A 27,630-nucleotide genomic window follows, 5' to 3' on the forward strand; every position below is an offset into this window, starting at 1 on the left:
CTGCCATCTTATGGCACCCATTCACTGTAAAGTTGCAGCCCAAGGACCATCTTCTGCACAAAGCTCTCCCTAACCCCCCACTTGCTTGGTCCTTCCTTCCCCAAAATGGCACATTGAACTTCATTGTGTACTGGCTCTCCTCAAAGCTTCTGTTCTCTTTTAAACTTTAGTAGCTTAAAATTGTGTGGAGATATTTGGGAAACCCTGTATATTTGGGTTTAATTCTATATTCTTGCTATATTACATGCATTTATATACACATGTATATCTAGAAATGGAATATAGAATAGTACATAGAAATGTGTGTACACATATCTATAAAGCATGGATATATATGCATATAAATACATATATATACATGAATATATCTGTTTGTATTTACTATACACCAAAATATATCTATAGCTATATCTGTATATCTATATCATCTATATATTTCTATATCTCTATCTATCTCTATCTATATCTATATATACACACACATATATATATATTCAAATGTATATATGCCTGTCTATATGCATATACCCATATATATATATATATACATATATATATATATATTATGTGTGTGGATACATATGCATATATGGTAGGTGTGGGGTGCATTGCACACACACACATGTGTTGTGTGTGGCATGCATGAGTACATGTGTGTTTGTGTGTATATCTAGAGATGGGTGTGCCATGAATGTGTATATTGTGTGATGGGTATGTATATGTGCACATTTGTATTTGTAGATATGTGTGTCTATATAGCAAGGATGTGTGTGACTATCTATAGAGTGTGCATATGTAGAGATAGTGAATTATAGATCACACACACACACACACACACACACATTTTGGTCTTCCCTATTCAAATGTTTCCTTCTTTGTCCTTGTAGCCCCAGAATCTAATACAGTGTCAAGCCCATAGTAAGAATCTGATAAATATGTATTGACTGACTGACCTTGTGTTTTCTCCTGTCACAGTGGGAAACTGCAGCCTATCCATTCACCCCCTCCTTGAGCCATTCATCCTATCTTCAACAAGCATCAATTCCAGTGACCTTTAGACATATCTCTAAAGGCTCTCTTCCTCTTCCATCTTCCTGGGAATCTTTTTTTCTGATGTTATCATGATCATGATCATGGACCACATTCCTCTATAATAAAATGCAAATCTTTAAAGCCTGTCATGATCTGGCTCCATTTTACCATTCTCGTCATTTCACTTTGCACTACATTCTAGCTCTATTGGATTAAAAATTGTTCCAAACTTTAATATTTGCTCCCATCTCCATCTCTTTGTACATTCCATGTATTCCAACCCTGTAGTATATGTTTTCCTCACTTTTTTTTACTTTTAGCCTCTTTACCTTTTACAGGAATATTTTTCTCATCTCCTTAGTTCTTGGTTTTCCACAAATTATCATGTATTCTCTGATATGTTTACATTCTCTATATTCCAATGAATATAAATTCATTGAAACTTGGCCCACTTTTCATTTTATATTTATATCTCCAGCTCCTAGAACTGGTAGGGTGCTTATTAGATGTCTATTAAATTGACTTGAATTTTTTTCAAATCTCTTAGATTTTTGCCTTCTCTGATTTAAATCAGACACACAGATAACTCATTGTATTTCTGATTTTTTTTTCCACTTTGGGGATTTTTAAAAAAATCATATTTGGATACTTATATTGATGAAATTACTCAATTGTGTGTTTGTGTGTGTGTGTGTGTGTGTTTCCTCTCTCCACCCAGATGGTAAAATCCTGGAAGGAAAAGGATCCATGAGTTGTCTTCCTTTGGAAGACTTCCTTTTCTTATTTTCTTATTCAGAATACTTGCAATCCAGCCAGACTGACTACGGGGTGCTTGGGGACAGTTCAGCTAGACTGTGCATAGGAATCTACCTTAGTGACTGAAGATGGATGTCAGCACTTCACCTCCTTCCCCTTTCAGGCAGCTGAGGAAATAATGGTTGCAAGGTGTTCTATAGATGTAAACACCTCAGTTTCTGGATAGTCTGGCTAAAATGTATAGTACAGCCTGTTCATTATAGGCTGCACTAGTCCCTGGGGAAGAATGCAATCTGGAATTTCCATCTCAAAACCTTAAGGCTTCCAGGGATCTCTATCTTAGGTCACCTACCTTACCCTTCCTCATTTTATCAGGAAGGACCCAGAGTCCCAGAGGAACAATGTTATTTATGAGGAGGCTTCCGGAAAAGTCCCTTATTTCACTGAGTGAGTGTTAGGAATATTCTTGACTCTATATAGGTAGATCATTATAGCTGTTTATACACCTGATAGATAATTAGCTAAAAGCTTACTAAACACTAATGCAATATGCAATTTTTAAATAGAAACTCATAGAATTTTTCTTGTGATTGGTTTGAAAAAATTAAAAAAAAGAGCAATAATTTTGGCTTGTTTTGGTAGAGCCTGTATGAGCCAAATCAAATATTGGAGAATTCTGGGTCAGAGGAGAGAGATTATCACTATACCCTTGATTTTATTGTCCTGGACAGGCCTAGTTCTGGCAAGGTCACCCTTCTTGCCTCTAACTTTCACTGACTATTTCCTTTAAAATCGACTGCAAAGCGCAGGACTGACATTTATACAATTTGGCTCCTTCCTATCTTTACCACCTTTATTACCATTTCTCTTCCCTATTCATTCTCCTATTCCAGTCAAGCTGGCCTCCTGTCTATATCCCATCTCTCCCGTGTGTTTATCAGTGTAAATGATTCTCTCAGAATACAGTTCTTTCAAAACCCAAATTGGGATCTCAAGAAAACTTTTCCCTTCCACATTTCATAACTCAGAAATTCCAATTTGCTAATTAAAAAAAAAACAACCCTGCTCCAGGAAGTCTTTCCTCACCCATTCATCTGCTAATGCCTTCCTTCTCAACATTTCCATATATTATGTTTATCTGTGTGCATATTTGCAAAAGATTGTGAGCTAGTCAGAACTGAATACTGGCTCAAGAGTCAAAGGACCTGTGTTCAAATCCTTCTTCTGATGCTTTCTAATGTATGACCTTGGGTAAGTCACTTGACATCCATGTCCCTCAGTTTACTATAAATGAGGGGCTTAGACTAGGTATCTTCTGAGGTCCCTTCCAGGTCTACAGCCATGATCCTCTTCTCTAGCCCAATAGAATATAAACTGATTAATGGCAAAGACCTTTTTTTTCCATATTATCAGTTTCTTGTCAACCACAGTACTTTGAAAATGTTCATTGAATGAATGAATGCAATAATACTTTCTCATTGCCTCCCATCCTTACCCAATCAGCAAAGAAATATTTGAGAATTGCTCCTGCCATGCGACTCTGTTTAAAGCTTTGTCCCCCCCTCCCCCCCAGAGAAGCAAACGAAGGATGTCTTTTCCACCCTCCTGTTATCTAATGCCAACTACCTCTCTGGACCAAAGTGCAAATATTTTTACCCCTCTGCAGTGAAAATCAGGAATCAAAAGTGAATATTAAAACTGAAACAAAGCCTTGTTGTCTGGGGCTCCCACGTTGAAAGGAGTGCATTGGATCAAAGAATGTGAGCTCACTCACTTCTTCCAGAAACAGGTCAGGCCAGCCCAGGTAATTCAGGAAGCAGCCCATAATTATTCACAGTCGAGAGAGCAGGTAGTGTCCGATTACACTACTGCACTTGAAAGTCAGAAGGTCAAAGCTTACACGCAGTTGGAAACAGTGTGGGGGCCGTTAAAGAGAAATAATAAAATGGGAGAGAATGAAGCCGGTTTACCTAATATCTCCTTCCAAGGTAAGTGTGTGCTTGCAAGCTCTGTAATGTTTGAGAGCAGGAACTTCATCCGGGTCCATTCCAGATCTTAGAAGGGAAGCTTAGGGCTCCAATAGGCAGCACCTGTCATGCTTTCCAGCCTGGCCAACACTCAGGAAAGCCATGTGGACAGAGAGCCTTTATTTCTCTGACCCATTGTAATTATGGAGAACTTTGACATTCACTTGGAAACTGGGTGAGTGTCTGCCACCTCCTTCTACATGGGGATGTTGCCAACTTGGACAAAAATATTGATCTTCACTCCACATTGGAAAAAAAAAGTTTAAGTATGGTCTGCCACCAAGCTTCTTGCTTTTTTGGGGGGGAGGTTAAGGGATGTTTAGTAATGCATTCTTATCTGGGGCAATAACACAAAGGGAGGGAAAGCAGGTGCTTGGAGTGTGGAGGGAGCTTTCGCAGAAAGGGGGTGGGTTTTTTGTAATGAATAAAATAAATTTTTCCTCAGATCACTTCTCTGATAGCAACTTGGCTCGGTTGGACGATATGATAAAACTTGCTGATTGGGTAAAACAGTTGGTCAGGCTCATTGGAGTGGAACAATGGAAACGTCTTTTTTTTTTGAGGAGGTCAGCACAGGCAGTTTAGGGGAAGTGTACATACTTTTTATGGATTCTGCCTTGGCCAATGGGGATTCCCAACCCTTCATTTGGCTTTCTTTTAGTATTATTGATACAGCTGCATACCATTTGAGCATTTCTGACGGTTCAGATTCTGTCACGGTTTTGAGTCTATTCTTTGTTAAGGTAGCAAGGAAGGCAGAGAATTGTTTGTGTGTGTGTATAGAATTTTTGATTAACATTTCAATCCTTTACTTGCATAATAGAGAGCCCACAAAACTATTAATGTTGTTTTTCTTGGTGATATTTGTGATTATGGTTTGTCTATGTATTTAACAATCATAATTTTTTAAAAAAAGAAGCATTCCTTCAAAGTGTTTTTATTGAGAAAATTGGGAGAGACATACAAATGACTTTGGGGTTACAATTTTCTGGAAAGAAGGGCAGAATAGAAAATGCAAGGATCTGCATTTTTAAGATCATTTGGATTATATGTGCAGAGCTTTACTTCTTCCCCTTGCTTCTTAAGCCATCAAATAGTGATAAAAGAAATGTGTTTGACTATGAAAATATCATTGCAATACAATTTGAAAGAACACAGTCTGGGAAGTCAGAAGATCTGGGATCAAATTCTACTACTGATACTACCTATGTGACAAGTCACTTCACGTGCCTGGCTTCAGTTTCCTCTTTTGGAATATAAGAGGGTTGAACTCAATGTTCTCTTGCATCTCTTTCAGCTCTAAAGATGTGGTTGAATATCTCAGTGCACAGAGAGGGAGTTGAGGGAAAAGGAAGGAAAAGCACCTATTGTTGTGATTGCCCTGATTCATAAAGCAGTTGAGTGTGTGCATGTAAGTTTATATTCATGTATACATTTATATAGGGAGGAAGAGAGAATAAAAAGAGACAGAGAGAGAGAGAGAGAGAGAGAGAGAGAGAGAGAGAGAGAGAGAAACAGAGAGACAGAGATAGAGAAGTAAAAATAGAGAGAGAATGAGAGACAGAGCAAGAGAGAAAAAGAGAGACAGGGTAAAAGAGAGAGACAGAGGGAAAGATGAAAAGAAAGAGAAAGAAGAGACGGACACAGACACAGAGATACAGAGAGCGAGAGAGAAGAGTCTATTCTAAACCTCTTCATTTGATGAGTAATCATAATAAGCTAGAGAATGACCCTCATCCCCAACTGTCAGAAGCATGTCTTCATTTAGCTCTGGGAGGATTTTTATGACTTTTAGTATCCCAGGAAGATTTGTGGATTCTGTCTTCAGGAAGCTCACCTCTGTTCCATGTTCAAGGTTATGCCTGGGGAACTCTATACAAAAGGGAGTTAGATTTCTGATGCTCTCCCTGCCCTGTTTGGTTTGTTCTCAATGACTATTAGCTTTCCAGAAACCAGGGACAGCATTTCTAGCAAATAAGCCCAAATAAAGCCACAAGACTAAAGACAGATTCAGGAGGGAAACATAGCTTCCTCTCCTGGCCTAATGACCAACCATCAGTTTGAAAGAGCCCCTGTTGGGCTTCCTAAGTTTTTTCCCAGCTCTCAAAGAGAACAGGGATGAGTTTGGGGTCTGTATATGTGTTTGCATCCTCATTTTAAAAGGAAAAAAGCTAATTTACTTTTCAGTGTGGAATGTGTTGGGTACTGTTCTATTGCTGATCTTTCAGTTGAAAAATATCAGTACTCTATATGGAGGAAAAGAGAGGAAAAAAAGAGAGATAGAAACAGAGTAACAGAGGCACAGGGCCAGAGAAAGACTAACATAGAGAGATAGAAACAGAGACAGAGTCAAAGAGTGAGAAAGGCAGAGAGAGTTACAAGGTAGAAACCCTGATGTTCTTTTGCTCTTGCAGCGAGATTCCTGGGTGAGAGTTATTAAACAAGTAAAAACCAGTGAGGAAGCAGACAGACCTGTGACTGTTGCTTCCAAGGAGACTTTCAGTCATATGAAAGAAACCTTTTAAGTATGGATCCTTCAAGGAGCAATTAGCATTTATTAAAGTACCTATTATGTTCTCATTGCATGTATATGAATGTCAAAGAACAGGACTGGCTGCCTCCTGGTGAAGCTCACTGCTCCTTGAATGAACATATTCATTTATTCTGGGTTTTGCACAATGCTAGATGCTTTGGAGAGAAAGCTAAAAATAACCCCTGCCCTCAAGGGTTGGACCTTTTATTAGGGGTCATTGACTTCTGGTTTTTTGAATTCTTGATACTTTCCTCCAAAAATATTCCCTCCTCCTAACTTCCAAGTTTCTATTGATGGGACCACAACCCTTCTAGTTACCCAGGACTGAACATTTGGAGGTCGTCTTTGATGCCTCCCTTTCCCTCATCCCTCACGGTCGAGTCATAATGTTGTCTTATCAGTCGCACATCCCCTGAATCTTATTCACAGCCTCTATCCTGGTTCAGAGGCCCACTCTTAGCCAATTCATGTGCAAGTTAAAAACTTCATCCTTGCCATATCCTTGGTGCTCTGCACCTACTGCTGCTGCTACTGCTGCTGCTACTGTTTACTCTTACTACTGCTACTGCTGCTACTACTGCTACTACTGCTGCTACTACTACTACTGCTACTACTGCTGCTACTACTACTACTGCTGCTACTGCTGCTACTACTACTACAGCTGCTACTACTGCTGCTACTACTACTACTGCTGCTACTACTACTACTGCTACTACTGCTGCTACTACTGCTGCTACTACTACTACTGCTACTACTGCTGCTACTACTACTACAGCTGCTACTACTGCTACTACTGCTGCTGCTACTACTACTGCTACTACTGCTGCTACTACTACTACAGCTGCTACTACTGCTGCTACTACTACTACTGCTACTACTGCTGCTACTGCTACTACTACTACTGCTACTACTACTACTGCTACTACTGCTGCTACTACTACTACTACTGCTACAACTTCTGTTGCTGCTGCTACTACTTGTACTGTTACTGATGCTGCTGCTACTTTTGCTACTTATTACTATTGCTATTGCTTTTGCTACTACCATTTACTATTACTACTGCTACTGCTACTACTGTTACTATTACTGCTATTGCACTGCTGCTATTACCACTACTGCTGTTGCTGCTATTTCTACTGCTACGATGATTACTACAACAACTACTACTACTACTACTACTACTACCTCTTACTAGCACTACCACTGCTGTTGTTACTACTGTTACCATTAATGCTATTTCTACTACAACAACCTCTTTCTTCAATCAGTCCTAACTTTCTTGTGTTTTCTCTCAGCTGCTAGTCTCATGCTTCTCCAATCAATCTTGTAAATCCTTAATCTTCAATAAAGAAACTTTTAAAAACATTATAATTTTCCTAAATCAAAAATCTGACTATGTCATTCCTTTGTCCAAGAAACTTTGCTGTCCTACCCACTCACTCACCCTTCCTTCCATTGCCTTTAGGGTAAAATGATTTTTTTTTAAAAATTACTCTTTATAAAAACTTTATAAGCAGTCCTGTTGGACATTACTCTTTTTCATCTACCAAATTACGACTAAATTAGTTATCATTGCTTGATTGCTACATCTTCCACCTTGTGCCTTTGTACAGACTACTCCTAGGTCTTGGAGTATGCTCCATCTTCATGTCCACATCTCATTATTCCTCTCTTCCTTCAAAACTCGAGATATGTAGCACCTCGATTCCTCTAGTTACTAGTCCCATGTCACCCCAAATTATTTTGTGCATTTGTAAATACATAGACATAAATACATGTATTTATGGATGCATTTATCTCATATGTGCTTGTCTGCATCTGAACTCTCTCTCCTTGCCTCCTGCCTAGAATATACATTTCTTGAAGTCAGGGTCTGATTTTGAGAGATCATAAAATTATTGGACATATTTTGTCTAAAGAAGGGCCTTTGTTTTCAAGTATATAAGGAAATTATGGTGAGAAGATTCCCTTTACTAATGTAGGGAAAACTCCCTGTACTAATACAAATTGATTGGGAATTATTCTGGAACTACTAGTCTTAGCCATTTGTCTATTGTTAAATGAGTAGAATACGGTCTCATAATTAGAATGCATCTGAGGCAAAGCTTGAATCTTACTGAGTTTTTTTTGGCTAGGCAATGGGGTGAAGTGACTTGACCAAGGTCACACAGCTAGGTAATTAAGTGTCCGAGGGCAAATTTGAACTCAGGTCCTCCTGACTCTGGGGCCAGTTCTCTATCCACTGCTCCACCTAGCCACACCTGAATCTTACTGATTCTTAATGATGATTCTCTATCCATTCTCTATGCATCTTTATTTGGTGTATATAAATATAGTGAATAATAAATAATCAGCAAATGAATGAATGCCCTTTGATAAGGAAATGAAATAGAAAATAATTCTGACAAGTAGGAGGAAGACGATTGCAAAGGAATGGTTGGCAAATAGCATTCTCAGGTCATCTTTCTTAAGGGGATGCCCAGGTCAAAGATACTAAAAATACTCATGAGAGTGCATTGTCATTTGGATGGGTCATATCAATGATCAACATAACCCCAAAAGGAAATGAGATATGTGTTTTGAGAAATAGTTCAGTAGAAGTTATTAAAAGGTTCTGCAGCACTTTCCACATGTGCTAATTATGAACAGCCATGCTTCCTGCTAGTTGTTCTCTCTAATACATTGCTCCATCTCTCCGAAATGCGGAGTTGAGCACAGACAATACATCAAATCATGGCCTTCTTGGAGCATGTTGTGTCTGAGTGGGCATATTCACAGGATATCACTGGCACCCCATTGTGTGCTTTGAATGATAATAGAGAGGACCCTCTACAGCCACATGCCTGGCAGATTGCCTCCATTCACCAATTGGACCACTGACAATAGAGGGTTGAAAAGAACATTCATCGTATTTCTCTTCCCCATAGATTTCCGCCTATCTCTCACACCTGGGGAGCTGATCAAGTGTGCACCGATCACAGGTCTCCATATGCTCTTGCCAATTGAGGTTTCAAATGGGACCCTGAATCCAGATGAGGGTGAAGGACTTACAAGGTTGTCCTGAGGCTAAATGAGCACAGACTTTAATTGTCTTTGCAGATGTGCAAACTCTTTCTTGATTTTAAATTACATTCCTTTAATTGGTGGTGAAAAGTTAACAGTAACATTTTAGCTTAGGTAGGATTGCAAAAATAATGTCTGTCTGAGTCTAGAAAAATAAATAAAAATAAACTGTCAAAGAAAACAAATCAATACACATGTTTGGGTCAACATGAAACCTTAGTGTTGGTGTATATGAAGTAAACTGAGGCATCAAAATTGGGACCAAAATATCAAACTAATTGTTTTTTAAATTTCTTTAAAAATTTATATAAACTATAGATAGATAACTCAACATTTTGATAAATATATAATCTCACTAATCTAACTAGTTCCTTCAGTGGCCCAGATTGCAACCCATGGAAAGGAAGCCTTCCTGAACTGTGCAACTGTGATTTGTGTCCTGAGTCATTAAACGACTTGCCCAGGGTCTCATAATTAGAATGCATGAGAGATAGGTTTGAAGTCAGATCTTGCTAACCCTTACCACTGACTCTGTAGCCTCTCTATCTTAGCTGCTTTTTATCCGATATAAAGATGGTATGTAATAAATGATTGATTAATGTTTGAGTGAATGACCCAAAGATTCCAGGGGAATTCCTCTCCATTTCTCACAACATTGTATAAATGCTATTGGAACCCATGGACTATCTCTCAAAGTAGCTAAGAAGTCATAGGGAAGACTGAACTCGGGTCTGGCCTTTCAGCTCTGTCCAGTGACCCTTTTCCCTTCCTTGGTCCTGGACACAGTCTTCCAATATAACTGAATACCATATTAACTTTCTGGATAGGAATATAGTTCCCTTAGACCAATTAAAACTCTACAATATTTTTCAGAATGTCTTTCTTTCTAGCTATGCCTTCCTTTTATTTTCCTTGTGAAATCTTTTGAAAATAATTTTTAAAGCATAGATAAAAACTAACAATTTTTTCTATAACTAAGGGACCATTTGCCTTGTACATTTCTATGTATATAATTACTACTACTACTACTACTTAGCATTCATATAAGACTCTAAGGTTCCCCAAATGTCATCTCATTTGATTTCCATTTTGTTCTCCTCCCCTAAGTCCTAGGACAAGAACTATTTCATATTTATTTTCTTTCTTGTGGCTCCTAGACTGGCTCAGAGAAGGTTCTCTGTCAGAGATTTATTGACTAGAATGGTAAGAGGCAGTATCCATTTGGTGCTTCAACACATTCACTTTGCAACCCATTTCACATTCAGTATCACATTTGATCCTTACAAAAACTCTGGAAAGGAAGAGATCCTAGCAGATGAGGAAACTGAGGCTGAAGGAGGTTGGATGGCTTGTGGATAGAAGCATGGTTAGTAAGTGTTAGAGGCAGTCTTTGAATCCAGGTCTTCCTGATGAGCATTCGTGATATCCTTACCTTAAAAGCAGAGATCCTAGCCCCATCCTATGGAATGCCAAAGCAACTAACTCCTTTTTTTCCATAATAACCCCTTTGGCAGCCTGGTGAAGCCATTGAACCCCTTCTAGCCTCCATTCATAATTAAAGGAAATGCTAAATTTTGTTTGGAGGCCTGGGGAAATGAAGATTAATTTGATTTCTTGAACACTCAGTAATCTACCAGCAGACCTCAAAACACTGGAGCTCTCTAAGCTTTACTCCTTTGCAGCTGATGGCAGGTTAGAGAACATGTCCAAGGTCGCACAACTCCTCACCTCCAAACCAGAATGGGAAGCCAGCTCCCCCATTTTCCAGTCCAGAACTGCTACCCATGGCAACATTACCCACAGGTACATTTTTAGGAAAGCAGGTAGCACTTTAAATTTTGGAAGAAATACTTTTCCCCTACTTCAAAGAAAAGTAACACCTTGTAAATGCCTCCAAGTTCACAATCTTCTTTCTTTGGTCTGTTCCTGGAGGCAGAGTCACCTGACCTCCATTCTCCAGCCTTTGCTGAGACAGGGTACTCTCCCCACCCAGCCTTGGCATCTTTCCTGGTCCCAGTCAAACCAACAGGTCTTTTAAGCTGCACCTTTACATTTCATCCCTAGCCTTTGACATCTCCTAGAAGGGCCAAGGGACGGAGGTCTGTGGATATTTCTCAGGATGGAGCCACGAGTATTAGATTATACTTACCCTATTTGGCAAGTAGAAGAAGGGGGAAATGCAAACAGGAAGGTGCCCAAGTGTCTGTTTCTAAGACACAGCCCTAGGGCAGCAGTACAGTAGACACCAACAAGTCAGACCGGTTGGGCTTCCACGATGTCTCTGTGTGGTGGGAAAGGTATCTCGGTGTTCATCATCTTAAAGCATGCCTGTGAGTGCTTTGAAATCATTCTAAGATTCTGAGGAGGAAGAACCAGTTTCTAATTCCTCCTTCCCAGTAACACCTGGGAACTTTTATAAGCTGTAAGTGAGAGGACAGCCAAGGAGCTCTCAGTATCTAAATTAGGGGAAGCACATACACTTACGGATACTTACCTAGAGGTAAGGAAAGCCAAGGCCCCAGGGCTGATGGATTATTGATGGAGGCATGGAGCCACTGAATTCTAGGGAAGGGCAATGCCAGAGTACTCAGGTTCCAAGGGCTCCTGGATTTGGGAAACAAGAGCAAGGGAATGGAAGAGGAGAAATAGTTTCAGATAACACCACAATCTGAGGTCTGGACCAAAACCTTAAAAATAACCTGGGAGCATCACCTAGGCAAATTGGGGAGATGTTGCTTTTAAGTAGATAGTCAGTTCCTGGAGGGCAGGAGCTGTTAGATTTTTGTTTTTCTGACCCAAGGGACTGGCAAAGAATTTGAAACATAGAAGGGGCTTAGAAATCACTGGTTGAAATGAATCTGAATGAATGCAGTTATAGTCCAGTGGAAAATGTTAGATTTGAACCCAGTGGACGAGCATTGAATCTTAGTTCACAACAAGAGCCTCAGTTTTCTCACAAATATTTAGATGACCTGCATGTTTTCTCCATAGATAGAATGAAAACTCTTTAAAGGATTATATCTCTGGTGATTAGAGCAGTACCTAATGCTTGGATTGCTTCCCTCTCCAATCTTAAGTCATTTTACTTAGAACCTAAATTCCTTCAGATTAAGGACCATTTCATTTTTGTCTTGACTTTTCTAATGTCTCGGACAGTTCCTGGTTCCTAGGAGGGGTTCAAGAATGCATGTCGATTGGTTGATACATTCTATGAATGTTTTTGCCCAGTGAGCAAAGGAGAGAATGATAGAACACTTAAATAAGAGTGAAGAATATTAGACAAACTTAGCCATGAGGACCCCTAGATATTCAAAGAAAGACATCCAACAGAATCCTGGTTTTTGTGTGTGTTTGATTTTCTTTTTGTATGGCAATGGATAAGTGATTTGTCCAAGGTTACACGCTTAATTAGTATCAAGTATCTGAGATTTGAACTTAGGTCCTCCTCACTCCAGGGCTGATGCTCTATCCACTGCATCATCTAGCTGCTCCACAATCCAGGTATTTATAAGGAATTATGCTACCCCTAGTCCCCTCCAAATGTCCTGTGCTTGAATGGAATAGACCATAGTGATGATCTAAGGGACTATGCCACCTCTACCCCCCAAAAGTCCTGTGTTTGAATGGAATAGACCATAGTGATGATTTAAGGGACTGTGCCACCTCTACCCCCTGAAAATGTTCTGTATTTGAATGGAATAGACCATAGTGATGATTTAAGGGACTATGCCACCTCTACCCCCCACAAAAGTCCTGTGTTTGAATGGAATAGACCATAGTGATGATCTAAGGGACTATGCCACCTTTGCCCCCCAAAAGTCCTGTGTTTGGATGGAATAGACCATACTGATGATTTAAGGGACTGTGCCACCTCTACTCCCTGAAAATGTTCTGTATTTGAATGGAATAAACCATAGTGGTGATTTAAGGGATTGTGCCACCTCTACCCCCCAAAAGTCCTGTGTTTGAATGGAATAGACCATAGTGATATTTAAGGGACTATGCCACCTCTACCCCCCACCAAAAGTCCTGTGTTTGAATGGAATAGACCATAGGGATGATTTAGAGGACTGTGCCACCTCTGTCCCCCAGAAAGTCTTGTGTGTTGAAATGGAATAGACCATAGTGATGATCTAAGGGACTATGCCACCTCTACCCCCCAAAAGCCCTGTGTTTGAATGAAATAGACCATAGTGATGATTTAAGGGACTGTGCCACCTCTACCCCCTGAAAATGTTCTGTATTTGAATGGAATAGATCATAGTGGTGATTTAAGGGATTGTGCCATGTCTACCCCCCAAAAAGTCCTGTGTTTCAATGGAATAGACCATAGTGATGATTTAAGGGACTGTGCCACCTCTACTCCCCTGAAAATGTTCTGTATTTAAATGGAATAGACCACAGTGATGATTTAAGGGACTATGCCACCTCTACCCCCCAAAAAGTCCTGTGTTTGAATGGAATAGACCATAGTGATGATCTAAGGGACTATACCACCTCTACCCCACCCAAAGTCCTGTGTTTGAATGGAATAGACCATAGTGATGATTTAAGGGCCTATGCCACCTCTATCCCCCAAAAGTCCTGTATTTGAATGGAATAGGCCATAGTGATGATTTAAGGGACTATGCCACCTCTATCCCCCAAAAGTCCTGTATTTGAATGGAATATATCATAGTGATGTTTTAAGGGATTATGCCACCTCTACCCTCCCAAAAGTCCTGTGTTTCAATGGAATAGACCATAGTGATGATTTAAGGGACTGTGCCACCTCTACCCCCCAGAAAGTCTTGTGTGTTGAAATGGAATAGACCATAGTGATGATCTAAGGGACTATGCCACCTCTACCCCCCAAAAGTCCTGTGTTTGGATGGAATAGACCATAGTGATGATTTAAGGGACTGTGCCACCTCTACCCCCTGAAAATGTTCTGTATTTGAATGGAATAGATCATAGTGATGTTTTAAGGGATTATGCCACCTCTACCCTCCCAAAAGTCCTGTGTTTCAATGGAATAGACCATAGTTATGATCTAAGGGACTGTGCCACCTCTACCCCCCCCCAGAAAGTCTTGTGTTGAAATGGAATAAAACATAATGATGATGTAAGGGACTTTGCCACCTCCCCCCCCCCCAAAGTCCTATGTTTGAATGGAATAGAATATGGTGAATTTAAGGGATTTTGTCACCTCCCCCAAAGATCCTGTGCTTGAATGGAACAGAACATGTGATGACTCACAGAGGGTGCATAACAATCTAATATTTTGACGTGTCAATTTGCAAGCTTGTTTCTGTACTTTCAAAAATGGTTAGTGTCTGACTTCTCTGTTAAGATTGAGTCATATTTCTCAGGTAGAAGTACTGTTGTTTTAGGGGGAAAGTTTTAAAACTTTAATTAAGGTACTCATAAAACTTTTCCAAAGAAAAGGTGTTGCATAACTCCAAGGTGACATAGTTATTAAAAGGCTATTATTAATTTTCCATTTTGATTTTTATATACATAGGAAAAAATGTATCCATCATTGAATCAGCTCCTTATGCCTTTCTTAGAAGCATGAGCCATAGGTGTAGCAATAATATTAGGATTATATGAGCATAATGGCTCTATAATTATTGCATTGTATGCTTTTCTCTTCTTCGGGTTCTGGAAATAGTTTAAACAAATCTATAATAAAGTGGCTAATAGTAAGCCAACTGCCTCCCTCCTCTCATCCCCCTGTTTGAGGGCTCTTAACCAGACATGCTCTCAACTCCTCATCTGAACATCTTGCATTTGGCATCTAAGATGCAGAGGAATGAGACTCCTTGACACAATTGGGCAGAAGCTCTGATGGGGGTAAAAAAATACATAAAAGGACATTGAGCAGCCTTTTATCCTTTGAGCTCCTAATCTCTCTCCAAGAAAAGTATGTGTAAATAGTTTGCCCTGACAATCCCTACCTTGTTGCCAGAGATAGATTTATTTAACCGTCTTCCACAGTTGAACACTTTTGAGGATGGATTCGTAAATGCTCTTGGTTCATTTGGATTTAAAATCCATCCACCTGTCTTTCTTAAGCCCCAGATCAGGGGAACACAGGTTATTCAGTGTGAGCTAAAAAGTAAAATGTGGTATTACTCAGAGGATTGGGCATAAGAGCCCATAGGAAAGAGACTTGAAGATAAGCATTTGGAGAATAGCATACTGACTTTAAAGATATTCAAATCAATGACATGCATATGTGGGATCAGAACAACCTCAGAGTTATGCAGTAGCAGACCTTCCCTGTGAAAGAATCCCATGAAATCTTTAAAGGTCACTTCTGGCCCTCTGTCCAACATAATTTCATAAGTTTTGTTCTAGTTCTTTCTCTTTTAAAAAAAATTGGCAAGGCAATGGGCTTTTAGTGACTTGCCCAAGGTCACACAACTAGGTAATTATTAAGTTTCTAGTGTTGGATTTGAACTCAGATCCTCCCAACTCCAGGGCTGGTGCTCTATCCGCTTTGCTACCTAGCTGCCCCCCCCATCTTCTAGTTCTTTCTAAGGTTACTTTTAAAACACTTAATGGAGGTTACACCAAAAAGAAGTGTCCTAGTGGGAGGTTATGAGATTTATTTCATTCCCACCTTTTCAGTTCCTTTTATATTGTAGTTGGTAAGTTACCCCCCCCATTTAAAGATAACTAATGAAAAGCTTATTGGCAAAAGTAATCAATTGAGTCTGTAAAGACCATGAAGGATGGGACTAGATCTGATTTTACTGGAGTATTGGACTCTCTACCCATGCAGATTGGCACTTTCTTGGATTTATTGTCCTATTGTTTCCCATGGACTGTAAAAGTGAGTTTCTTAGAGCCCCAGAGATGACTGGCAGGTGTCTGGAATAGGACTTGAACCCAGATCTTCATGGATTTAAGCCTGGCTCCAGAGACACCATGCCACACTTCTTTTTTTGTTTTTTTTTGTTTTTTGCAAGGCAGATGGGGTTAAGTGGCTTGCCCAAGGCCACACAGCTAGGTAATTATTAAGTGTCTGAGGCCAGATTTGAACCCAGGTACTCCTGACTCCAAGGCCGGTGCTTTATCCACTATGCCACCTAGCTGCCCACCATGTCACACTTCTTCCTGTACTTTTCAAACTTTAATGTATTAAATGCATGTGAGTTATTGCTGCTGTGGTTGTTATCGTTAATATTAATGAATATAGCAAGTTTTTGTTCAGCTCATACTATTTGCAAGATGTGATTCACTAGGGATGCAATGGCAAAAACTGAAGAATCCCTGCCTTCTAGAGAATTTCTGTCTACTGAGGAAATGTAACATATATGTAAACACACATGCACATATGCATCTATACACACGCATTAAGGAAGAAAACAGTGCTAAATATTCTGAGGAAGAGAACAAACTTCACAGAGGAGGGGGCAGATCCATTTGGTCTTGAAAGAAGACAAGAATTCTGACAGGGTTAGTATGAGAAAGGAAGGCATTGCACTTATGAGAGATTGGCAAGCAAAAATGAAAAAAAGTGGGAAATGGAGCAGAGTTTGGTGGAATGGCTAAGACTGGAAGGGAGAGTCCCTGAAGGGGAGTTGGAGGATATCAACAATTAAGTGTTCAATCAAGAAGCATTTAATAAGTATTAATTGAGCTCCAGGGCCTGTTCTAAGCCTTGGGCAATAGAGAAAATAAGTCTGCAAAGGCAACTGAGAGTCAAATTGTGGAAAACTAAGAATACAAGACTAAGGATTATTTTATTATTTTTGGCAATAAGGTTTTGTTTGTTGATTTGTTGAATTTTAAGCAAGAAAGAGAGACCTGAACAGACTTGCCTCTTATGGAAGATTGTCTAGACTGCTCTTTGGAGGGGATTGTCAATTTAAAGACTATGGCAGCAGTGCAAGAAAGAAACAATGAAGGCCAGAACTTCAGTGGTAGCTAGTTGAGTGAAGAAAAAGGAATGGACAAGACTGGTAGAAGAGACATAGAATCAATGGAATCTTGTAACAATCAAAAATGTGATCTTGGATGACTGGGAGGAAGGCAGAGCCCTCATCAGTAACAGGGGAGTTCGTTAATATAAAGGGCTATTGTGCAAAATAGGAGGGAGGAAGAAGAAACAAGAAGAATATTTTATTATATTGTAAGGGGAAGAATGCCTAAGAATTAGAGCCATCTAGGGGTGGCTAGGTGGTGCAGTGAATACAGCACCGGCCCTGGAGTCAGTCGGACCTGAGTTCAAATGCAACCTCAGACACTTAATATTTACCTAGCTGTGTGGCCTTGGGCAAGCCACTTAACCCCGTTTGCCTTGCAAAAACAAAACAAAACCCTAAAAAGAAAAGAATTAGAGCCACCTGAAGGTAGAATAGGCTTCCGTGGAAGGGAATGTGCTTGCGTCTTCTGAGTGGGAAATTCTCATCCAGGCACAGATTGCACAGGATAGCCTGTGAGATCCCATGAAACTCATAGATTCTGTGATTCAAAATAAAGAAATTTATTGCATAAAACTTTCATAGAGATAGGAGTTGTGTTGTCTAAGACATCATTATTTTAGTCTTGAATATAAAGAAATTAATAAATAGAATCCGGAGAATTTAAGCTATGTTCTAGCAGAGAATATTTTTTTGGGGGGGGATCTTTGATTTTTTTCTTTGGACTTTGTATTCTCAGTTTCTAACATAAAGACTCTTCCTCGTTGAAATAATCATTTTATGTGGTTAACATAAACATTTAGGAGTTTTTTGTATTATTTTTGTATCTTTTCTATATCAAAGAAGTCTTTAATGATCATCATTTTTTATCTGAACTATCTTATACATTGGTAGAAATTCAAGAAATGTAAGATACAAACACTCGCTGGGAAATGCCCATCAATTTAGGCACTTAAGACTAATATACTCAAAATAATTATTCCATTATTATTATTACTATTAGACTTAAATTATTATTTGCTATATTTTATTCTTTTTATTATGATCATTATTATAATCTATTTTATATGTTACATTTATATATCATATATAATAGGTAATTATTAAGTGTCTGAGGTTGCATTTGAACTCAGGTCCGACTGACTCCAGGGCCGGTGCTGTATTCACTGCACCACCTAGCCACCCCTAGATGGCTCTAATTCTTAGGCATTCTTCCCCTTACAATATAATAAAATATTCTTCTTGTTTCTTCTTCCTCCCTCCTATATTATATTATATATATAATATATAATATATTATATATATTTTTATTATGATCATTTTTATTTAAAAACATTTGAGTCATTAAGTGCTAAATTTTGTGGTTCAGGTCTTAAGTACTTAAGAGCCTTAGAGAAGGCAAATTCATATTGTCCAGATTGGATGAGTTGAGCAGAACACCATAATGAACATTAGGTTTAAACTGAATTTTGAAAGATGAAAAAGAATGGAAGCAGGAATTATACAATGACTTCAATGAGCAGAAGGGCATATTAAGACAATACGTCTGGATAAAGTAGGGAAATCATTCCATGGAATGATGGGAAATAAAAAAACAAAACATAACTGGGAGGGTCTTTTTTAGTGGTAAGAGTTTCCCTATCAGGAATTACCTATATAGATAAGATAGCAAGTATAGACCATACTATATATATATTATACATGTATTATATATACTATAGGTATAGGAAATATAAGAAATATAAATACTATATATGAAATACTGGTATACAGTGACAACCTGTGTTTTTTTTTATCTCTATGGTTCTCTTTTTTTTCTGTTTTCCCCCTCACATGTTAGTTGAATTTTTAAAATGTGGGTTTATTTTATTACTTTGATTTTGTTTTCTTCTCTCTACATTTCTTTGTCATTTGTTGTAATTGTGTTTTCTATTGTTGATGCCATGTGCTTTTTTCAGCTCTTCTTCACTTTGCTATTTCTGGATAGGTTATTTCCATTGTTTTGGTCTATGTGCATATGTATGTGTATGTGTGTGTGTGTGTGTGTGTGTGTGTGTTGTTCCTAGAAGAGATAAATATGTGCTGTGGATATTTTTCTACGGATAATTTTTCTTCCCTTTAATAGCATCCTTGGGGAATAATGCTAGTATTGGGATCACTGAGTCAAAGGGTTTGGATAGTGCTGTAATTCTTAATGCATATTTCCCTAATGCCTTTCAAGAAGAATGCACCAATGAGTTGGATAGCCATACAGGGAAAAGCACTTCTATTGCATTATAAATGAATCATGCTCCACAAAGAGAAACCTTGAAATTGTCTTTATTTCTGAACTCTGTATTGATTCGTAACTTTATGAAATCTTATAGTTTCTTCAGTTTCTATCTACCCTGCCTAAATGAATGCACTCTCACCTCTGTCTGCCACTTAGCTTCCTGGCTTTTCTCAAGTCTCAGTTCATATACTCTTTCCTATAGATAACCTTTCTCAGCCCTCCAGCTGTTATAAGTTTCCCTTCTGGGATCATCTTCCCTTACCTCTATATTCTGTATATGTATTTATAAACATTTTGTCTCCTACATTAGAATGGGTGCTCTATGATACAGACTGGTGCTTAGCTCTTGAGAAAGACTTGTTGAATGAATGTCATTTGGTAGGCTTACTTCACACGCTTGCTGTTACCCAAAGTTGACCTTCTATCACCTGCCTCTCTAACTCTAATGACAGCATTCCTTGAACTTGAAGTACAACCCCTCCTGTCTTTGCTTCTTAGGATCCACAACTTTCTCCAAAACAAAGTTTGAGTATTACAAAAAGTGTTTCCTGATGGTGCATTGAAAGCTCACATTCTTCTTTTTCCCTCAAATTATTATTTATATACCTAGCAAAGGGTCCAGCAACATGGCCCATCTTTGGTATATGCTTTTGGTTGATTAATTAGAGTTTTGACATTGCACCCTTTCCCTACACTAACTTCCAGTAGAAGGAAGGCTCTTGGAAGATTTGTCATTTCTCTCTTGAGTATTCCCAATACTTAGCGCCAACCCTAGTTCCTAGTCAACACTCACCAAACACTTTTTGGATTGGACTGGTTTGGATTGATAGAATATATATTTTGAGAAAACAGAAAAAATAATTAAGAAACTCAAAAGAAAAAAAAGAAACTTTAATCAGGGAAATTAAGACACATGTTTTCCATCTCAAGATTCCCTGTATCTGAAATATGAGCCTTGAGTAATGGGCGCCTGACAAGTTTTAACATACATAATATAACTAAATATTTCTCTATTGATTCCTTTCAGATTTTGGAAGGATGACTTAGATTTTCTCTGAGTAAGGGAGAAATTGATTTAGTTCCCTTTGGTCATTTTGAGGGTCAGCCATGATTACAAGGGTAGAAAAAGTACATATAATGGGGTGGGTAATATTTATTTAACATTATGCATCTCCTATGCAATCCTCTGAGGTCACTAGAAAGGATTCTGCCTTCTCAGCATTTTTTTTCATCCTTAGTTGAGTAGGAATTTCAAAACAAAACTGTCTGATAGTTGGAACATGTCATTGGAGAGATTGATTTTTAGTTCAATTTTATTTCCAAGTTGAATCTTTTCTTTTGATAAACTATATTAGTCTCTAGGCTGTGAAATTCAAAGTATCACATTTTTATATTCTTACACAAGACCTTTCTTCTTTTGTGTATATATATATATATATATATATATGTATGTATATAAATGCATATGTTCTTTTTGTCTCTTTCTTTTCCTTCTTAGAAGGAAGCTGGCCAATATTGTGCTTTAAGTTATAAAATTACTGCAATATATTTATAAAAATGCCCAGGGAATACATGAATTATTAATCTTTTCTATTCTGATGGTGATACATTCTTTAAAAGGTTTATGAAAGATCATCTCACACAAAGAGTGTGAGTAATTACCTAACTCTATAAGGTTTTCCTTTATAATTCTTTGTCAGCCTTTTGCTACAGTCTCTTCCTGTCAACCTTGTCCTTTTACATCATCCCTTGATTCATTTTCTTGGAGGAAGGGAAGGAGGAAAGAAGGAAGAAGGGAGACAGATATAGAGGAAGAAAAGAAAGAAAGAAAGAAAGAAAGAAAGAAAGAAAGAAAGAAAGAAAGAAAGAAAGAAAGAAAGAAAGAAAGAAAGAAAGAAAGAAAGAAAGAGCGAGCCCCAAGTAGCTTGCCACAGAGATTATGTTATGGTACAGAATTCCCTTAGTCCACCTCTACCAGTACACCGGTCTAAAAGATCTTTGTCAGGCTAGTAACCACCCTGACTGGGAACCAAACCAAGAAGTAAAGGGGGGTATGAATCTCCTCTTCTGCCTTGGAACATCCTTTTCCAAAATCTATCCTTACTTCAGGGAGGGGTTTATCAGAAACATAATGAATCCATGCTTCCATGCTTACTGTTGGAAGCAGAGCTGCTCTCAGGTTGAACTGTATAATAGATGGTGAGGTAACTCATTGATAGATGTATACGAATATTAAATACTGTGTTTCAGATACTGTAATAAGTGTTGGTGATACAGAATCATTAATGTAAAACACTACCTTCACTCGGTGAGTTTACTTTCTAATGGAGAGGTAAGACAACACGTAAAGGAGAGAGGTGATTAAGGAGTAGACAGGTTGCATTGAGGAGAAGAAACTTGGATGAATGAATATGGTTGGGACCCTTCCTGAAGGTAGAAACAGTCTGAGTGAAGGAATCGCCATTCAGCAGACCCAGACCTTGGGGTGGAGGTTTCTACAGGCTTTCATAGTATCTGGCAAAGAGAAGAGTCTGCAATCATAAGTAAAGCACTCAAATAATTTTCTTTTCCCCATCTGGCTTTTACTTTATGAAACCATATTTTAGTCAATCTGGAACAAGTCCAGGTGAGTGTCATTAGAATGGTGAGAAGACTGGAGAATAGGTCATAAGAGAATTAGTGGAAAAATCTGGAAATGTTTAGCCCAAAGAAAAGAGGACATGAGCTCCTTATCTGGCCATAAATCTCTAGTAGTTTTGGTATTACTGGTAATACGTTATAATCTACTCATCATCCTTATACTTTTCCATTTCTCATAAGATGTCCTGGAAATTTACTTCTTCAGAAACAGTCATATGATGTTAGTGAAAGAACATTATTTAAAGCATGAGGCTCAAAGAAGTAATGGAATGACCACAAGTTACTCCTTGAAATGATTTCCCTAAAGCGGTAAGGTTCATTATCCTCTTCCAATATTATTCCTCACTGCCAATCATTGCTGTCTGTCTCATTGAATATCCTAGTCTGGATTCTTAATCCATTGGGATTTTTTTCCCTTGTATTATGGATAATGATGGGTCTCAAATAAGAGACTGAAATTTCTGGGCCTTAAGATAATTAAAGCAGTATGACTAAAAATCAATAGAAGCTGAAGAACCTCATTATCCATAGGGAATCCCTCTTCAATTTGCACTCAAGTGTGAATGCCTTTCTCATCAACAAAACATTCTTTTGTCTAGATTAATCCAATAATCCAAATGGTCATTTCAGTGTTATCTCTGCTATTGAGTCCAGGAATTTTGTGTGATTTTTAAAATATTGGTGGAAGATATCTAGGGAGATATTTTACTCTACTGAATTAAAATACTTTAAAAAAAAAGGTCATCACCTTATTACCCCAGGATAGTATTGTAGTCTCTGCATCTTTCACACAGTTTTATAAGATTGTCATAAAGATATGTTCTACCAAAGCATATTTTTTGCAAAAAGCTACCTTTGTCCTTCTCAAAATATATTGTTCATTCAACTGTCATCCAGCCAATCTATCTAACTACTCATCTATCATCAATCTAGCTATGTTTATTTGTTGTTTTCTTTTGGAATTGTGATTTAATAAGTGTAGGGAATTGGTTGTAGAAAATTCAGCTCAGCAGCTTCTCTATATCTCATAACCTTACTAAGTTGCTTATAGTTTGAAGATCCATGATTTCCATAACTTATTTGAGTCAAAGACAGGACATGAACCCAGATATTTATGACTTCAAGACCATAGGGTATTAAAAGACTATAAATGGGAAAGAAGCATGGGAGGGTATTTAGAATCATGACTAGGGACGGGGAGTTTGGAATTTTTCTCTACATGCCAATATTTGGGATTTATCACCCTTTCTCCCCAACAACTGAATTTGGAATCAGACTGTCTACTCCTAAGCCTTTCTCCTCTCCTCTTCTTTTCCCCTCTCTTTTTTTTATTAACACATTCCCCTCTCCATTCTCCTCATGCTTAGCTCTCCCCAATCATTTAACTCCTTTTTCCTCTATTATTAATTTCTCCTTCATTTTATAAGCTCTTCCTCTCACATTCCTTTTACCTTTTAGAGCTCACTGGAACCTGGCTTTCTCTGGAAGCACTGCATTTCTTGTTATCTACTCTCACCCAGGAAAATTTTCTCTCTCATATCTCCTTATGTCTTATGGTATTATTATTTTTAGCATGGTAATTTTCAAAGAACATGCTAAGGACAAAGAAAAGTCCCAGCATCTTTCTCAGTTCCTTATGCCCTTTTTAGGCCCTCTCTTGCCACTGTTAATTGGCAACTACTTTAAAATTCACATCATCCAGCTCAGATGTTGATACCTATTGACTTCCTCTTCACTATTTCTTCTCAATAATAAATTTTGTAGCTGAACCAAAATCTTCTCTTTTACTCTTGTCCCACTTCAACCATTCTGGTCTCCAAGTTCTACCATTTATTTCTTCAGTTCCCAAGACCTCTTCCTCCTTGATTATCTTCTCAACTTTTGGTTTCAGACATTCCTGAAAAAATTCTTGCCCCAGGTGACCAAATTCCTAGGTCTGGCACTGGAGTCATCTGTTATTGTTCTTTTTCTTGGTTTTCTTTGTTCAGTGGCAATTATTTTCACTATTTTTTCTGACTACTGGTATCTTTTTTTTTCTTTTAGATATTGAGGATTGTTTTTTATTACCTTTAACTGGAACTGCTTCTTGCATGGACTTTCTCTTTGCATCCTTGATCTAGTCCAGCTTCTCTTATAGTCTTTGTTATTTTTAGTTTGATTTCTAAATTTTCTCTTAAAAGATTGGGGGTTGTAATCTCATTCATGGTAATATTTTATTTTAAGAATGTTGACAAAGCATTTCTACTTTCAGCCTATTTTTATTTATTTGGTGCTATTTTCTAGCTTCAGAGAATATTTTCTTAAATATAAAAGGGAGAAGACCAATTTCTTTTGTATATCTATATATCTATATACATACATATATATTTATATATATATATATTTCTTTTACTTAGCGATAAATGACTAAGCCAGCAATTTCGTGGTAAATTAATATCTACTCTAGAAAAGGAAATGAGATCTTATGCATAAACTTATATATATATATGCAAATGATATTTATTAAGGATATTATTTACAGCTGACTAATCTTAAGAAACTTAGAGCAAAGAGATACTCCAAGTTTAGGGATCTGTGTCTCAGAGTGAAGTTCCAATAGGAGTCTGGTTCTCTCAGTATCAGATTAGTTTGCAGAGGATGGGAGTGATAATCAGGAGGATGGTTATAACCAGGGACAGCTTTCTAATTTCACTTTTTTATAGAAAGTTCATACACATAGTTTATAGCTATAGATAGTTATATATATATATATATATATATATATATATGTATATATATACATATATATATATATACATATATATATATATACACATACCTCCCTCTATGAATGTATATGTTGTATACATACAAGAGATAATTATATAAGGATGTATGACATATTTGAATCAGTATTTCTTACTTCCCAGGTAACAGTGATTAATGTGGAAGTAAGGCATTATCTAGTACTTCCCTTCCCAGATTTATACTTTGGGATCTTTGTATACCTTATTGACTGAGAGGTTTAAGGAGAAAGAAAAGGAAATCTAAGTTTGATCATGATCTGAGTTCTTTTTAACTGTTAACTTCCTTGAGCCACTTTGAAGAGTATAAAAAGAACATGCTTTATACATGTAGCAATTCACTTATAGTCATTCATTGATTTTGGCCAATATTATCATGTACGAGGATTTAGTACCTTGCTGAAAAATGTTTAAAATTCAAATCCCCCTCAAAAAATGTCACCATGAAATAATTCTTCATTAATATTTTTTTCAATCACTTTCTTTAATCTAGACAATTGGTCTAATTTGTAGCATTTGACAATTTCTCAAATTCTCCTATTGCAAATTTAACAATTGGCTCTTGAGGAAGGTTTAGCAGTGGCTCTGAAGTACTCTTGGGTGTGTTGCAACTATAAGATGAATGAGCAGGTAGGTATAAATGGATGTGTCCATATGTATTTTCTAATAGACTGTCGATTCATGGAAATTCTCAAAGGAAGACTAGCTCTTAGAATTATAAATCTACTAAATAACCAACATATCTGGGTAGACTTAAGGAAGAGTTACAGTAATCACAAATCAGACCATGGAATGAATTGACAGATTAGTTTTAACTGATCCTATTAAGATTCACTTCCAAGATTCATCCTTTAAATGTTTCCCAGATAATTTAGCTGAATTTGGTCTCACTACAGGCATTTTGTACAATGATGTTTCTTTTTTTCCCTCTACTGCCAGTTCCTCAGTTTTATGAGACAATGCTCTACATAATCTTCTATCTTCCTCCTCTGTAAGCTTTTATAAAATATTTTATATTTCTAAAATGGCAAGAAGATTAAGGATTTACTGGCTAAGATGCATTTTTTGCTCTTGATCTCTACTCTTTTGGGACTTATACAAGTTTTACTGACTTAGGAAATGGTGACTGACTGGGTCAGTATCTATTTATTAATCCAAGCTGATTGTCAATAGCTTCTTAAATTACATAAGGAAGGAATTATTTTAATTCTGTACCATATTTTCTTTCCATTTTTTATTCTTCTAATGTGGAATTAATTTGATTTTTGCTCTGACAAGTAGGATTTGGAGAGGATGATTTTTTCCTAAACTGTACTTAGTTCTAAACCTAGTACTCATTAATAAATATGTGTGTGACTTATAATCATGCTTATGGTGGAAGCAACCTCATAGAGTGGGTAGCCAGGTAACATAGTGAAAGGAGTATCTTCCTGAGTTTAAGTTCAATCTTAGAAACTCACTATCTCCATGACCCTATGCAAATCACTTAACCCTGTTTGCCTCAGTTTCCTCATCTGTAAAATGAAATGGATAAGGAAAAGCCAAAATGCTTGAGTATTCTTGCCAAGAAAACTCCATATGGGGAAACATAGAGTCAGAGATGACTGAAACAACTAAGCAGCAAATCCTCCCAGATCACCTAATATAACCCTTTCATTTTACAAATGAAAACTGCTGAGGTCATGTTAGATGAGCTAGAAGGATGAAGGGCTCCTCATCTTCTAGGTAAGGATACTAAGCCTCAGCAGCATCATTTTCTTTATAAAATGGGTATAATCATAGCACCTACTTCACAGCCTCATCATCAGAAACAAATGAGATGATAGTTATAAAGCATTTAAAAGCCTCAATGTACTAAATAAATGTTAGCAATTAAGAACTGGGGAAACTACGTACACACCAACTACAATAATATAAATGGAAAGAACAGTAATGACAAAGTAATCTGAAATAAATGTTGCACAACAACAGACAGCAAGCATAGTCCCAAATAAGAGCTACAAAGAGACATTTCCCCTCATTCCTCTGAATAGATGGGGGGAGGAGAGAAGAGTCCATTTTGTTTTCCTTTATCTTTTATTTTTACTTTAATTTAATGATTAAAAATGTTTTTCTAAGAAATAGGAAAGGAGTAAGCATTTCTACAGCACCTACTCCTTTTTTTGACAGAGAGAAAGGAGGGATTTAGAAGGAAATATAAGTGATATAAAAACAAAAAATGAATAAAATATTTTAAAATAAAGGTTGAACATTAGCCATTATTATTCTTATTTCTTCAGATTATCTGTTTATGGGAGAAAATACAATTTGAACTCAAATCCCCTTCATACCTTCACACACACACACACACACACACACACACACACACACACACACACACACACACACATCAGTATCCCCAAAATGAAGGTGATTTCTTTTTCTGAGGCGAAGATGAATTGAAATTTAGGAAAAGGTAGATGGGGGTGGCCTATTTCCAGACGATCTGCATTCTTCTCAGTATCTAATGATGATCCCTTATGTTGTAACCATTGCCCTTTTTAACAAAAGGTCAAATTCTAAATGTTTCACAAATTCTAAAATTCCATTGCATTCCTCAATGCATAGCATT

At 37.6% G+C, this 27,630-nt stretch overlaps 1 protein-coding gene across 12 annotated transcripts in view; it reads left to right on the plus strand.

Annotated features, from left to right (window-relative positions):
* Nucleotides 1-27,630, plus strand: part of NAALADL2 (N-acetylated alpha-linked acidic dipeptidase like 2) — a 1,546,126-nt gene that overhangs the window by 483,730 nt on the left and 1,034,766 nt on the right. For 3 of the 12 annotated variants that reach the window (XM_074190950.1, XM_074190949.1, XM_074190939.1), the window contains exon 1: nt 608-3,776. The exons of the other annotated variants lie outside the window; for them this stretch is intronic. Coding sequence is in view for 1 of the 3 variants with exons in the window: in XM_074190939.1 (XP_074047040.1) it covers nt 3,734-3,776 (43 nt within the window). In the remaining 2 variants the exon portion in view is untranslated. Of the gene's footprint in view, nt 1-607; nt 3,777-27,630 lie in introns of those variants that run through there. 12 annotated transcript variants of the gene reach the window in all.

This window comes from Macrotis lagotis, chromosome 6 (assembly GCF_037893015.1).
Source record: "Macrotis lagotis isolate mMagLag1 chromosome 6, bilby.v1.9.chrom.fasta, whole genome shotgun sequence".
Lineage (NCBI taxonomy): Eukaryota > Metazoa > Chordata > Mammalia > Peramelemorphia > Peramelidae > Macrotis > Macrotis lagotis.